The sequence below is a fragment of the Condylura cristata genome, unplaced genomic scaffold, assembly GCF_000260355.1.
Source record: "Condylura cristata isolate star-nosed mole 26May11 unplaced genomic scaffold, ConCri1.0 scaffold00006, whole genome shotgun sequence".
Classification (NCBI taxonomy): Eukaryota; Metazoa; Chordata; class Mammalia; order Eulipotyphla; family Talpidae; genus Condylura; species Condylura cristata.
Window position 1 is genome coordinate 14,121,654 of NW_004567107.1, and position 15,541 is coordinate 14,137,194.

The window sequence follows — 15,541 nt, forward strand, 5'->3', positions numbered from 1 at the left end:
ACCCCCATCATTGCACATTGAGATGGTTGAAAACCTGGAGCCATCTGGAGCCATGTGGAGACCCTCAACTGCTCCAGGAGCTATAATGCCATTGAATCTTCTGGTTTCATCCTCTCCCCCATCCCCATGCTTCTGTATTAACAGCCCAAATTCACCTTCTTGGGGATGAAGGGGAAAAGGAAGTCTGTAATGAAGCATAATCTAGATTGAAAAGCAGGAAAGAAAGAATTGAGGGAGAGGAGGGTACAAGGAAGGGAAGGGGAATAAAGGGAGGAAGGAGAGAGACAGAGAGAGAGAGAGAAAGACATACTCTCCCTATTAGCATTGTCAGCATTGAATAACATTAGTGTACACAGGTGACTTCCCCTTATTGCCTCTTTTCATTTGTGTTCTGATAAACTCAATGAAACCCTCTCAAAGTGGAGGCCATAAATTTGCCATAAGCAGTAAAGGACATAAAGCAGGGAGGATGTGTAGAAACACAAGAGGTGTGAAGCCTCTTTCCATGCCATCCTGTGACACACCAGTAAGTCTCGTGCATTTGGGAAGCAGAAAAGTAGAATTTGCTTTTTAAGCATTGTAAGTAACATAGAGCATTGTGCTGATTTATTGTGTGATTTTTCTCATGGAGTAAACAGAAATGTATTCAAATGTTTGTCCAGTCAACAAATATTTATGTCTAACAGAGTGGAAATCAGACAGGCTGATATATTATAAAACAGAAAGACATTCTCGTCTTCTGTAGAAATGTACATTGCTATGAGAAAGAGTGAACCAAAACCAAAATTATAAGAATGAAAGTAATTGGTTTTAGAGGGAAGTGTGGGGAAGTACAGGAGCACAGAGATTAACCCAGGGAGGCTGAATGAAAGGACATGAAGTGTATCAGAGAAAGCTTTTAGGAAGAAGTGAAACTTGGCTGAGGCTTTGGGACAAGTGGAGAAGGGAGTGATGACATTTCCAACAGGAGAGAAACATGTAAAAAAGCCCAAAAGAATGAGAAATTTTAGTGAAGTGCAAACTGCTGCTGTGTGACAGAGCAGGGGGATAGTGAAGTCCAAGGTCAGAGGTGTCCATGGGCCCATGTAGGAAGAGCAATGAATATCATTAAGGACTTGGGCTCCATTCTTGACAGTGATGAAGAGTCACTGAGAAGTTCTGAGACAGACAGGCTCTTATCTTCAATTATTTCATCTCTACAACACAAGATAAAAGTGATCTTTGGAGTCCACAAGCCTGACCTTGGCCATCCCCTTGATGTGGGACATTCATGCTTTCTCCCAGCAGTGAACACTGACCATGAATTCCTCATCAGTCAGCACTCTGAAATACCATCTGAAATATGGTGGAAACCCAATGATGTAGAGTTGGCACAGTCAGAAATTCCTCCAAGACAGCTGGTCGACCCACCAGAAGCACAGAAACGGGATTTCCAAATCCGGATTCCCAGGCCCACTGACATTGTTCATAGGCCAGTGCACAGCTGTAAGAAAAAAGACAATGGCCTTTTCATAAAGAAATGCCAAGCAATTCCATGGGGAACTACACAGCGGAAGCACTGCTTCTAGAGTACTAAGCCCACGAGTGTGCCCCTCGTTATTGAAATGAAGACTCCGCACTTATGTGTCACCTCTCGGTTCTCACCTCAGCTGTTGTCTACTATATTTACATTCATTCCCACTCTTTTTACAGTTCTTAGCCATCTCCTTTTCATGTGTTGTTTGTTTTTATTCACTGAAGCTGTACCTTTTATTTATCTGACTAGTGTTTGGTTAGTGAATGGGTGCAGTGAGGCACCAAGAACACTCACTGCAGAACAGCCTCACTCTGTATCACTGAGTATCAAACTGATGCTCTCTCTTGATTTAACTATCGAGAAACTTTTTTTTTTTAAATCTGAAAATTCTGGTAATCGTCTCATGACCATGGATATCTTTTCTGTCCTGGGCAACATAACATTATTTGAAACAGGATGGACATTAAACAATAGTATGAATGGCATATTAAAAACTGACTCAAAGACAAAAATTGGTTCTCGTCAGGAAGAGACGAGATGTGAAACTCCCCCCTCTCTGCTTTCCACCCACCTGTACTACAAAAAACTTACTATGATCAACTGTCCCAGTTAGCTGACTTCTTCCCACATCTCTTGTAATATGGTGCCTGCAATTTCTTTCATGATGAAAAGGAGGAAAAAAGAATGTTTTATGTCAGGTTTAGTGGGACAAATTACAAGGCAGCGATCTGAAGAGGAAAGAGAGTGACTTAATTCATAAAAAGGTATAAACTGTCAGTCAAGTTCCTGACAAACAGTTTTGACAGCAGGCGCAAAAGAAGGATAAGAAGTGGGGTTTAACTAGGGTAAGAAGTGGGGTTCATGAGCCATACAATCAATTTCCTTAATCTTACAGTTTTGTTTGAATTGCTTCTGTCCTCGGTCCTTTTAGGCCTGAGAATAGCAAGAACTGAAATGAAAAAAGACATGTTCCTTAGTATAGGTGTGACCTTCAATCTCAAGGTTAAGGAAGCAATTGCTTTATCTGCCGCACTGACCCCAGCCTCTGAAGGGCCAATGGGTTTGGGGATAACCTACTTTCCTGTGTCTTTGCCAGATACACCCTAAAGTAAATATCACTTTGAGTTTGTGGTTCTGTCTTCATGGAGTCCATGTTTGTGTGGTTAAGAACTGTGATGAGATCTTGGATGTGAGCTCCAGAAGATGAATTTAGGTTAAGTGAGGTCTCCACAGAATGCAGTTCAAGGTTAGATATCACAAATATTTTCATACAGGGAAATAATTCAGATGTTGCAGGCTATACAGTTTCTACCACAAAGGCTCTGTTGCCCTCTGCCACACATAAGCAGCCGCCAGCAATATGTAAGGGAACATATGTGGCGGTGTGCCAGTATAACTTTATTGTGACACTAACATTTGAATTTCATATATTTTCATGTGTCATGAAGCATTTATTGTTTCCCAAGCATTCAAAAAAAATAAACTTTTTTTTTTACTCAGCCATTAACAAAATTGGCAGCTGGACAGATTTGGTAGTCCATGCACCCCTGTGCTAGCTCAGATTTGAGGGACTGTGCCAATGTGAATCAATAACATGAATGTGCCCAGCTGTAAAATGCTGGATGAATTAGTTTTGACAGGATATCGTCAATCTAATTGAAAGCTAAAATTTCAAGTTCAAATTCTGCCTCAATGGACACAGAGGCTCATGTGAAGTTCGCAGACAATTAGGGCAGAAATAGAGAAACCATTTGTTCTTTTAAATGCGCTCAAGGCAGTTCATGCTCTGTTGTTCAGAGACTTATTTCCAGAGGAAATCCTTGCTCCTAAGGCATTCAGAGTCCACACAAGCCTAGCCCTGGGCATGCCATCACCTTTTAGGCATATTCAGACAAGTGAGTTTTCATTGTATCGCAAGTGCTCAGGAAGTGAAGGAAGGTGGTGCATTTATTTTAATTAAACTTAATAAGTACTGTTTCTTCCAGGGCCTCAGTCTCTCTTTCTAGCTAGTAAGGACAGTTTTGCAAAGACTCCTGCCTCTCTCAGTTCTGCCTTAGTTATTTGTAGTGTGCTCTTTTCTGTCTGATCTTTATTAAGCTTTTTCATAAACTGATTTGAGTCCCAGAAACTGACAAAGATAGATACCAAAATAAAGGAACTACAAAACAGACCTTCCCAAGGAGATTAAGGAGTCACGAAAAGAGAAAAGTAGCTTAAGAGAAGCTAATTTTCTCAAAATATAGGAGGTTGGGTAGCTCAGTCCCCGAAACCCCAGAGATAGCCCCAGGCTGTTCCCTGTGAGCTCATCCTTATGATGAAAGACTCTGCAAAACAGAAACTGAAGCCCAGAGCAGCCCTCGAAGAGAGCAGTGTCTACATCCGCAGAACACTGGTCCACAGCAAGATCCATTTCCAAAAGACAAGCACAAGTGTGCATGAGCTGGTGTGCATAAAAGCAAACGAAGCACTCTGTCTTTTCTATTGGTGTTTTGATGGTGCATCACCGCTCTGACCCGTGGGCAGCTGCACCACAGCCCTCAGAGGTGGTCGGTGGTTGGCCTTTCTGCCTGGACAGCAGGCCTGCCGTGTCTAGGTTCTCAGAAGAAAGCATTTTGAGAAATGGTTGAACTGACCCCATCTCTGTCATTATTTAGACCACAGCCCTGAATTGGAAAATCTCACTGTGACCGAGGTTGGCTGGGACGGCCTCCAACTCCACTGGACCGCAGCCGACCAGGCCTACGAGCACTTTGTCATTCAGGTGCAGGAGGCCAACGGGGTGGAGGCAGCTCAGAACCTCACAGTGCCCGGCAGCCTCCGGGCTGTGGCTGTCCCGGGCCTCAAAGCTGCCACCCCTTACAGAGTCACCATCTACGGGGTGATCGGGGGCTATAGGACTCCAGTGCTCTCTGCTGAGACCTCCACAGGTACCTTTTACATTTGTCTCTCCAGCTTCTGGCTTTCTCAGCAGGAAACTGCCCACGGAATCAGACAAACTGGCGTAACTGGACTTGCTCAGCCCGGAGCGCTTGCTGGCAATATGGCGTCTAGTAATGGGAAGCCATCCGCCTCCCGGGTCAGCGCGCACGCTGCGTGGCATGTGACCCACGCCCGATGGCAAGAGTCGTCCCAGCCCAGGGACGCTCCACACAGCCCTAAGGAGGTGACCTTGGAGCCCTAAACAGGCTCCAATTTAGTAAGGGGTGTGAAGGCCCAATATTTAAAGGGAAAAAATATGTCACAAAGTTAATCCCCTCATCTCCTGGAATTGAGCACAATTCCTTAACAAGAAATATTTTCCTATATCTCACCCTCTTTGCTCTGTTTGTCAGATTAGGAATTTGCATGATGCATGTGAAGCTGAACTTGTTTTTAAGTCAAAGACTATTTTTGGCAAAGATCCCTGGGGTCTTGCTATGTGACTGGATCACTAAACCAGCTCTCTGTCCTCCTCCAGGGGAAACTCCCAAATTGGTAGAGGTCTCGGTGGCCGAGGTGGGCTGGAATGCCCTCAAGCTCAACTGGACTGCTCCGGAAGGGGCCTATGAGCACTATTCCATTCAGGTGCAGGAGGCAGACACCGCACTTGCAGCCCAGAACCTCACGGTGCCTGGGGGGCTGAGGTCCGTGGACCTGGTGGGGCTCAAAGCAGCCACTCATTATACAGTCACCATCCGTGGGGTCACCTCCGACTTCAGCACAGCCCCGCTGTCTGTTGAAGTCTCAACAGGTATTTTAGACTAGATGACTAACTGCTCCTTTTCATTGTCTCAGCTCTGGACACCCAAGCTCTCCTCACTCCAGGCTGGGTTCCACTCCTAGCACGCTGGGAGAATACTGGTGAATCATCCCTGCTTTCATCCAAATGTCATTTCCCTTATTTGGCCAAGACCCAATTGTAGCATAGTAGCCAATTCCATGGAAAATTCCACCTACTCTTCCTTTACAAAAGTGAGAAGTGACTTTTCTTCCAAAGTCAGTTTCAGTCATAATATCTAAGAACTTGGATACACAGTTTTGAGTTTGTTTTAAGAATGCACCAAAGAACTCCCCAAAGTCCCATCTGTATGTCAAGAATGGAAGTTGTGAACACTGCCTGGAACAATCTTTCACTCCGTAAGGCTGACTAGAAACCCTGGCTTTGAGGCCAGCAGGCCAAGTACACTCACCACCATCTCTAAATCATGCATCTGTACTCAACACTAACCAGACCGCTTGCCCCAACCTGAGCCAAAACACCATATCACCTGAATCCCAGGGTGCAGTTGCCTTTTTTAGTAACTTAGCAACTCTTGTGTCCTTATGCAGAGGAGGTTCCAGATCTGGGAAACCTCACAGTGACTGAGGTTAGCTGGGATGCCCTCAGGCTGGACTGGACCACCCCAGATGGAATCTATGAGCAGTTTGTCATTGAGGCCCGGGGGGCTGACCAGGCTGAAGAAGCTCACAGCCTCACAGTTCCTGGCAGCCTGCGCTCCACGGAAATCCCAGGCCTCCAGGCTGGCACCCCATACACAGTCACCCTGCGTGGCCTGGTCAGGGGCCACAGCTCACGACCCCTTGCTGTGGAGGTTATCACAGGTACAGCTCCTTCCCCAAACCAGGGCCTTGATGGAGCCAGCCTGGCCTTGATGGAGCCAGCCTGTCCTTAACATAGGGAACTTTTCCCGTGGGGTGGGGTCCCTCTTAATCTTGTTGCTAGGCAGCATGAATACAAGTACTAACTCGGAAAGGCTGGGTCAATTCCACCTTGCTGGCTGGATGTTCTTGGGCGTATCACTGCACATCTCTTGGCTTTTTTTCCTTGCTCATCTTTAATCAGCAATTATGCCCATACTTCAGAACACTGTTCTGAGCAGTAAATGAGGTGGTGAATGAAGTGCTCAGCAAAGTATCCATTCTTTAACAAGTACTGGAAACAAACAGCTAAGCTTATTCTCTAGCAACACATCATAACAGAAATAAAAAGAGCATAAACAGAGCTGTGGCACAAAAATGAGGTCAGGACTTTCTAGAGAAACCTTGTTAGTGCCCTTAGGCTCACTGATGGCCATGCAACTCGCAGATGTCTACAGAGAAAACGATGTAGTCACCTGCTGAAGTTATCCAACTGTGCTCTTGAAGCAGACATTCAAAGTAGGGACATTTCTCAGAAAAGACAGCTGCATTTGACCTCGATGTTTTTATACAATTTGAGGAGAAAAGAAACAATTCAGCCTAATTTGTCTCCTGAAAACATGCTGTTCCATCTGTTACAGAAAATTCTGTGCTGTTCATGAAAATTTTAAAAAGAGCTTTGAAAGCTGAATGGGTAAATGGGCACTGGGTTTGGTAGTAGAGGTTTTATGCTGGGCCTTGAGCTCAGGCTCCCTCTATATAGATACTTGATTTGACAATGTCCCCCAAATTACCTAATTCAAATAAGTTGAATGGTTTGGGGTTTTTTGTTTTGTTTTGTTTTGCTCATACATAGCAAATAAACTCACTCCTTTCCAGAAACCCCTTCCCCCAAATCAGGAAGGTGATGCAGTAGAGCTAGTTGATAGGTCGCCAGTGTCCGTGTTTCTGGAAATATCCTTGGACCAAAAGAGGCCTTTGAGACATCCTGAGTGCAGGATGTTAATGAACTAATATGTAGTTTGCAGACTTTTATGTACAATACCAGACATCCTTGTGCAAATGAAATCTTATAAGGAGCACTGTGCCCCACCCCCCACCATGATAGCTCAATAAACAGCTATTCTTCCTGGTCTGGGAAGGAGGAGGGGGATTCCTGCACCCACGTCCTCAGCCCAGATCCTCCACAAAAGTCGTAGACACATAGAGCACAGGCTGAACACACCGTCTCTGAACAGTGAGGTTTGCTCAGCTGGCACCAGCATTGGACACCTGAGAACAAGTACCTCGCACCTTTTTTGGCTGAAATTTCTGCAGTTATTTTCCTTTCTATTCCATAGCCACGTAAGCCCGAAAAAGGAGGCTGGAAGATGGCTTTCAACCTGCACTAGCATTCCATTTCTGCTGGGTTTTTCCATATCGGAATCCAAACGTTCTAAGCTGGCCATAAAAAACTACACTCAATTTCCTTCCTACATTGTAGAAAAATTAATAGTGGGCCCTGCTCTGCACATTCACTGAGCAAAACATTATCACTTTTAATTAAAAGGAGGCACCAGTGTCACACAAACGGCCTTCCTCCACTATGCATTCTTCATGCAGACACCCAGACACCCAGTGCTGAGGGTGGGGGCGGGGGGAAGAGCCAAGAGTGGAAGCCAGGGCAGCTGAGAGGCACGCAGAGGAAAGAAACCTCAGCTTACCCACACCAGCGAGCACACACCTGCAGCCGAACTAGCGTGTGGCCAGCACGGAGCTGGGTCAAGCTAACGTAGGTGACGTGGTGATGCCGATCATTCCTGTATGACCGAGATGTTCCCAGAAAACACCTAAACAACAGCCTGTTGTCCGGCTGCCACTTATGGGCTCTCACTCTGTGCCAGTTATGATGCTCAGAGGTTTGTAATTATTATCGCTGACTCAGCATACGAGTCAGCAGATGGTTACTGTCAGATCCATGTAAAGGGCAGGAGAGGGCGGCTAAGAGATGAGCTGGGGGACACGCCCAAGATGACAGCTCATCCTGCAGTGTTGGATGGAGTTCTACCCAGGGGCCTCTTACCCCAAAGCCTGCAGTTCTAACCATTCCTGCTCAATGGCCCTGGGCAGGGGCCATTGACCCTAACCCATGACCTCACCTTACCCCATGACTTGCTGGGCTGGCCAGGCAGTTCCCTCTCTGACCATTTTCAGCCCCTGCAGAAAGCTGTGGTCATGCAACCAGGTTTCAAATTGGAAATTCCTAGAGGCCAAGAATGACCCCAAAACCTCTTCATGCCCTTTCTCTCCCTTAGAGGTAGGCTGTGGGAAGACAGGTTGCCTTGGTTTGGGTCTGAAGAACTGACAAACACTTCTCTGTCCTTCTTCAGAGGAGCTCCCACAGCTGGGAGACTTAGCTGTGACCGAGGTTGGCTGGGACGGCCTCCAACTCCACTGGACCGCAGCCGACCAGGCCTACGAGCACTTTGTCATTCAGGTGCAGGAGGCCAACAGGGTGGAGGCAGCTCAGAACCTCACAGTGCCCGGCAGCCTCCGGGCTATGGCCGTCCCGGGCCTCAAAGCCGCCACCCCTTACAGAGTCACCATCTACGGGGTGATCGGGGGCTATAGGACTCCAGTGCTCTCTGCTGAGGCCTCCACAGGTACCTTCTTGTCTGCTCTCAATGCCTTCTCCCCAAGGACCGCTGCTCCTCTCCAAGAGATGGTGCAGGGAGCCAGCTTTCTCCATGGCTGAATCCTCCCACACTCCCCCTAGCTGGCCCAGATGCCTTTGCCATCTTGAGAATGAACAATGCAGATCCTGCTTTTTCTGCCCGCCAGCTTCCCAGCCTCTCCCCTGCTTTCCCTGTCCTGCCTAGAACTACATCTCTTTTAAACTGATGACTTTCTGTTTCAGGAGACAGCCTGCTGGTTTTAATCCTCTTCTCCAGTGCTTGGATCTAACTAACAGCCGACCCTTCCCATGTGTGAGTTCTGGTGGAGCACAGATTATTTATTGTAGTGGTGGAATGGGGCATCACCATCCTGAATCCCTCCAGGTTATGGGCACTGTGGATGTTGCATTTAAAAAATGTTTCTGTAAAACGCACTGAGTATAAGAAAACGGAATTACCCTCCTTCAGGCAATTGTCTCAGATACTGAGTCATTATTAGAACATCAGATGAACAAATCATTAGACCAAAATGGAAAATAGAACACAATTATGACTGGAGACAGTGTCAAAGAAAAAGCCTTTTATTCGCAGAAAATACACACAGCAGTATTTCAAGCGAGGAATGTCCTGGGCTATGAGGGTCAAGGATCGGATGCCCTTTTAGCTCTTTCAATCTAGAGTTGTCCCCTGGCGTGTTAGCCATTGCTGGCACACTCCCTACCCAGAACCAGCAGGGGACATGACAGTTTACTTACCACTGTGCGAGGGACAAGCAGCGAGGGTGTTTCCAGAAGAGGGCTTCCCCAGCCCTCTGCTACAGCCCACATTTCTGAGCGTGCCACCTCCTCTGGAGCACAGCAGAGCTATGCTGCTTTGTGTTGCAAGTACCTGTCCTTTTCATAGATAACTTTGCCAGTAGACTCTTAGCAGACATACATGTCATACTTGATTCTAGAAAAAAGCAGAGCTCTGTGTTTTAGCCTCCATCATTTCAGTAACTTTCCAAGAGAAATACAAAACACAGGCCACCGCTGCATGATGGTGACCTTGAAATGCCTAGAAATCACAGGTGAGGCTAAGCTACACGGATCTGAGTTTCTTTTACAATCTGTTCCTTCCCAGAAGGTAGAGAAATCATCTGTCACATGTGATCTTTCCTGCACATCCTAGATGGATGCCCCTTGTATTTTTATGTTTTTTTTTTTCTTTTTCTTTTTGATAATAGCAACATTCTTGCTTCTGATGAGTTGGCCTGTGGGGAGGAAGGGCCATAATCCATCTGTGTCTCACCAAATCTTCCGGGATGGGAAGGTCTCCTTCCTGGCTAGAAAGTCATACCAGCTTTCCTACCCCTACCTCCGCCTGCTTTCTGCATGCTGTATTGCTGATGCTCAACAAAGCACTGGCAGGACCTTCTCCAAGGCCAGCTGTAATTTCTTAGCCAAGCAGGGTTGCCTGACTGCCTTGTGCTGGCTCAGCTCTCTCGGCTGGCAAAGCTATTAGCCTTGTTGGCCTATGTCAAAACAGTAAGGAGAGACAAGCTATGTTAACAGAATGGCTGTCCTTTATCTGAGTATGTAGAAAAATACCCACAAGTTGCAAAATCAGAAGCCTTGAGGTACTTCCTTGGAAGGCAGTGGCCTCAGAATTCTCTAGTCTTCATTTGAAGAGCTCCAGCATCCAAAAAGGATGCCTGCAAAAGAGCCAAGCACCCTTGCTTTCCTGAGGACAATTCCAGAGACCAGTGGCTGCTGCATGCACAGCCTATCTTTTGATCTGTTGCCCATGGGGCTTCCAGAAGCATGGAGAGCTCAGCACAAGCAACAGAGCCTGCCTCTATCCTTCAGCATGTCTCTCATACACAGGATTTTGGCCGGGGACATCTAATTGCTAGACCTTCCTTTTTTGTTTTTCCTGTAACAAGGCCCCTCCCTTTCCTGTCTCACTGGCACTGACCACAAATACCGCATCTTTTCACCACAACACTGACCTTTCAGATCTGTCTACCCAGCTGCGGTCCTATTAACAGCAACCTCACTCTTAAAACACAAGCCAAATGATTGACTCAAGTGTACTTGTTTCTTCTGTCCTACCCCCTCCTTTTTCAGCTGAAGAACCTGAAATTGGAAACCTAAGTGTTTCTGACATAACTCCTGAAAGCTTCAATCTCTCCTGGACAGCAACCGATGGAGCCTTCGAGACCTTTACCATTGAAATTATTGATTCCAATAGGTTCCTGGAGACCATGGAATATAATATTTCGGGTGACGAACGAACTGCCCATATCTCAGGGCTCCGCCCTAGTAATGATTTTATTGTCTACCTCTCTGGAATCACTCCCAGCGTCTGGACCAAGACCATCAGTGCCTCGGCCACGACAGGTACATGCTCCTTCTCCCATCTCTAACACCCTCTCTCCAGAATCTTCTTTACAGGTTGAAGCCACTATTTCTTGTCCACTGAAGCACAAACCTCAGCGTGTTAGCTCTGCCAGGATGCTAGGCATGAGCATTAAACCATCTAACATAATTCTCTCCCAACAGCTGCCCACATTGTGGATTGACCCTGATCTCTCACCAGCCAGGACATGCACAGCATAAAATGCAACTTGGTGCAGCTTGCCATAGGGATTTAGGGACAAGTTCTTCCCTTTCAGTAACTGAAAGTCAAAATGAACATTGTCCTTGACTTTGAAAGACATCTGCCCCAATCAGGGAGGTCTCAAAATTCACACTTTGGTTTTTCCTAGTGTCTTCATCTGCATAGTGCTTTTGACCTCCTGCTGTCTGAATACCCCTCTGATTGATGGAATAGCTTTGGAGATAGTGTATTTGTTTCAACTGGACAATGAAAAGAAAGAGCAGAAATTACTTACTGCATAAATGCAGGGAAGGCATGTCATCCAGGCCTCCCAATTCCAAATTCACCCCTAGGAAAGAAGACCAAAATATTCTCTCTTGCCTGCACGATGGTAGATGGGCAATAGAAAAATAAAAACAGAATACTCACGTTGAAATAAGGAGCTTGGTTACCTAAAGAGTAAACTGCTCTCACCTTAAATGCAGGGTCCCTAGGACATATACTATGTAAGGTGCTCTCTGCTGCAAGAGAAAACTCCGTATGATTTGGGAAGAACTCTGCCCACAAAACAGCATCCTTTGCACATTTTAGGCAATGTCTTCTCTTGACAGGTAGAGTGAGACAAACGCAAACCAAAAAAAAAGTTGGTGGAACAAACACAGTAGAGTTTCTTCTTGCATTTCACAAAGTGGGGCCCCAGTGTCTGGCAGCCTGGGGGGTCCGGGAAGAGGGTCGATATGGTAGCATCAAAATGATCTGTCCTCCAGGTCCCTCACAGCTGAGGGACACTCTGGCTGTGTTCGGTGAGACACACTGCTGTCAGGGTGGCCCCCAGAAGAGTCGTCAGTTCTCCTCTCAACCATCAAGTACAGTGAGGACCTAAGAACTAGGAATGAAAACCAGTCCTCCATATACATTGTTTCTCAGATCCATCTGGCTTTCCACCAAGGACTGCTTCCTTCCCCAGAGGGTGAAGTCTGACATGTTATGGATGTAGTCTTACATGTGGTGACATGGGTGCCCCAGTGGTGGAGGTTTTCAAAGGACATGCTGTCCTATTCTCTTCTTGCTTTAGTAGTGGGCGTGTCCTTCGCCACCTACTATCCCAAATGTGAGCTGGGCCAGTGTGTCCATGTCATGGAATGCTCAGGCGTCCGCCTTTGATAGCTCTCCTGTAGAAGTCAGGAACTCTGACCCCTGCCAGCTTTGCCATCACCAACCTCAAAGCTTCTTGTAATTGCGCTGCCCACCTCCTTGAGCTGATGGGAAGGCAACCCGGTCAGACCCTCATGGTTCAAGCAATCGCATGTATTTCCTGTGACATGTTCACTCTTCTTTTGGACCTCCTCAAAGAGCAGTCCAGAGAATCACCTGCTACCCACTTTCCATCCTCCTATTTCTTCCCAGTCCTTCTCAGATTGGAGTCACCCAAGTCAGAATGTTAAAGCTTAAAGAAAATGATTCTCAGCCCAAATCATGGGTCTTCAGTGTGAACCTCTTGTTCCTCAATAGCCACTCACATCTGGAATTGCTATGCTTATAAAGACTTAACCTGACTTGCTTTGGTTGAATTTCTAAACAATCCTTTTGTCAGTTCTTGAGTAATCTATTCCAGTTCTACCGATTATCATCTGCCTGTGGTCTTTCTAATCAGTTGAGTGTGTGATACTCAAAGAGATGGGTGCATTCCATTCTGGTCGCTACATTCTTTTTCTCTCCATGGAGATCTGATATAGCAGTGCCACCAGCATGCAGAGAAAAGACCCTAAAGCACACTCCAAGAACCACATGAAAGGCCCCAGTTCTCTCGTCTTGTTTCTAAGACTTTTTAGAAAGATAGGTTCAGTTTTTTTGTTTGTTTTTTTTTTTTTACATTTACTCTCAAGCATGTTTGATGTCCAGTGCCAGAGTCTTCCTTTGTCCATCATCTTCTCTGAATTTTGGTGTACGTTGTGAATGTCCAGTTTCTGAAAATGCCCATCTTCCCTGGAAGCAGACAACATGGCAAGGAATTCTTTCAAATGGTGCCAAGTGTTGAGAAGACAATTCCCTAGTCGCATAGACTGCTTGCCTCCTACCTGCCCTCCTGTGTCTGAGGTTTTTTTTCCATGAATCTCACTTTCTAGCTTGGTTGTGCCTTTTCCCAGACAGCTTGAGGGAAGCTGACCTTGAGCTTCCAGGTCTCTTACTGCAGGCAATGTGGTAGTGCTGGCGGTCTCTTTACACTCATGCCTAGTTCAGGAGGTCACTTCCACAGCAAAATATGGGGAAGGGGCAAATAGAATCCCAGGTGGAGGATCTTACCTTTGATGTGGCTGAAAACCCTAGCACCATTAGCTTTTCAAACTATTGCGAAAGAAATTCCATGTCATGCCTGATGCCTTTATTCTGCTTCTGAGCCAGATCTTTGTGTCCTTGGAGCCTTTAAGGCATGGAGTTGTGCTGTGAAAAGGTCCAGTTAAAGTTTTGTAAAGGATCTCCTGCTTTCCTCCAAATTCTAGAACTGCAGCAAAACAGCTTCTGAGTCCCGAGAAGAAATAGTCTACTTTCTCCCAACTCTAAGTGCTGATCTTAATATCTCAATCCTCCAATGCCTCCCTAAGTATAGCCTGGATTAAGCTTAAATTTATGTGAATATTGTTGCGGTGGCAGGGGTTGGGGAGGGGAATGCACATCCAGGAAGCCAGCTCATTAGCATTCCAGTGAAAACTAGTTGTGTAGTTTAAAATTAACATTAAAATTGAGTTGCCCTCATAACTTACTCTGTAGATCTTAAGGGACAAGCGATACTGAACTTCAGTACAGTATAGCCACCCATCTTTCTAAATCATCCCATAAATGAATTTCTTGATCAGAAAAAAAAATGTAATTCCTAACTTTAAGTTTCTTTTAACTTCTGTATATGACACAAATGTTTTTCATGAAAGCCATTCTCACCTTTACAATATTTAGGATGAGGTATGTTCCTACAGTGCATTCATTGGGCTTGTAAGTACTACAGCAAATTTCTCTTGAATGGTTACTAGCCTTTCACGTGTACAAGCCAAATTATTTAGAAGATGACTAAATAGACAAGTCAAGGGTAGCATTCCGAAGGCATGCTCAGCGGAACACCAGCTCCTTGAGATGTTCAAAGAGTATTCCCCCAAAAAGGTCCCTGCAATCAAAAGGCTATGAGATGCTAGGCTAAGCAAAATTAAGTGTCTCTCTTGACAGAGGCAGCATTTCAGTCTTCCAGATGCTTGCATGCTTTGTGAGTCTCCAGGGTGGATATAATATTCAGTGTTCATCCAGGCTTCATCAGTGTTTTCTTAGAACATCTTACAGAGCCAGTGCTCCATGACACACCTTCTAAAACCTTTACTGTCCTACCTGCTGCTCTAATGGCTTGTGAACTTTTCTTCATATGGTGGGTTCTAGATTTTAACAGAAGTAAATCCGTGCCTGTAGAGAAACCAGTATATTCACTAGCATCGTCATCAGTGCAGGTGTGATAAGTGGCTACGATTCCATCTCTCTGCAAATATTTCAAGGGTTGGACAATGTCATGTTCTATGGCTACCTAGAAATCCCTTGCTGCCTCTAATGATGTCTCTTGCTCTCGGTCCATGTTCCTTCTCCTTCAGACCCTGAGCCACAGTTGGGTGCGCTAGTCCTTAGCAATATTACTCCTGACAGCTTCAACGTGTCATGGACCCACAGAACTGGGCTTTTTGCAAAGATTGTTATCAGTGTGAGCAACGCTCACTCGCTGCATGGGTCCCAGCAACTCACAGTGCCAGGAGACGCACAGCATGCTCTTGTCACGGGCTTGGTGGAGAACACTGGCTATGACGTTAGCGTGGCAGGGACCACCTGGGCTGGGGACCCCACCAGGCCCCTCACTGCCTTTGTCATGACAGGTATTCCTTCAGAGATTCTCCTTGTTGTCTAGAACTGTGAGATGGGGGCTTGGGAAAGGTGACAAGCATTCTAAAGGGAAATTCAACCCCAAACCGAGTCTTCAGTGCATATGTTCACCTGGAAGGCAAGCGAGAGCTATTACTATTCCAAAGCCACTGCGGTGCATGTACCCCAAGGCTGCATGGAGCTATCTGGGATTCCTGTGCCCGGTAATCACAGGCAGTCAGAGCCACAGTTTGGAGAGTCTAGCTGAAGAGTGCGTTCCAATTAA

At 46.0% G+C, this 15,541-nt stretch overlaps 1 protein-coding gene across 2 annotated transcripts in view; it reads left to right on the forward strand.

The window, feature by feature from the left end:
• The window catches only part of TNC (tenascin C), an 86,210-nt gene that overhangs the window by 43,737 nt on the left and 26,932 nt on the right, over positions 1-15,541 (forward strand). Inside the window, exons 11-15 of one of the 2 annotated variants that reach the window (XM_004677399.2) lie at positions 4,171-4,443; positions 4,974-5,246; positions 5,825-6,097; positions 8,503-8,775; positions 10,896-11,168. The exons of the other annotated variant lie outside the window; for it this stretch is intronic. Of the exons in view, the coding sequence (XP_004677456.1) occupies positions 4,171-4,443; positions 4,974-5,246; positions 5,825-6,097; positions 8,503-8,775; positions 10,896-11,168 (1,365 nt within the window). The remainder of the gene's footprint in view (positions 1-4,170; positions 4,444-4,973; positions 5,247-5,824; positions 6,098-8,502; positions 8,776-10,895; positions 11,169-15,541) is intronic. 2 annotated transcript variants of the gene reach the window in all.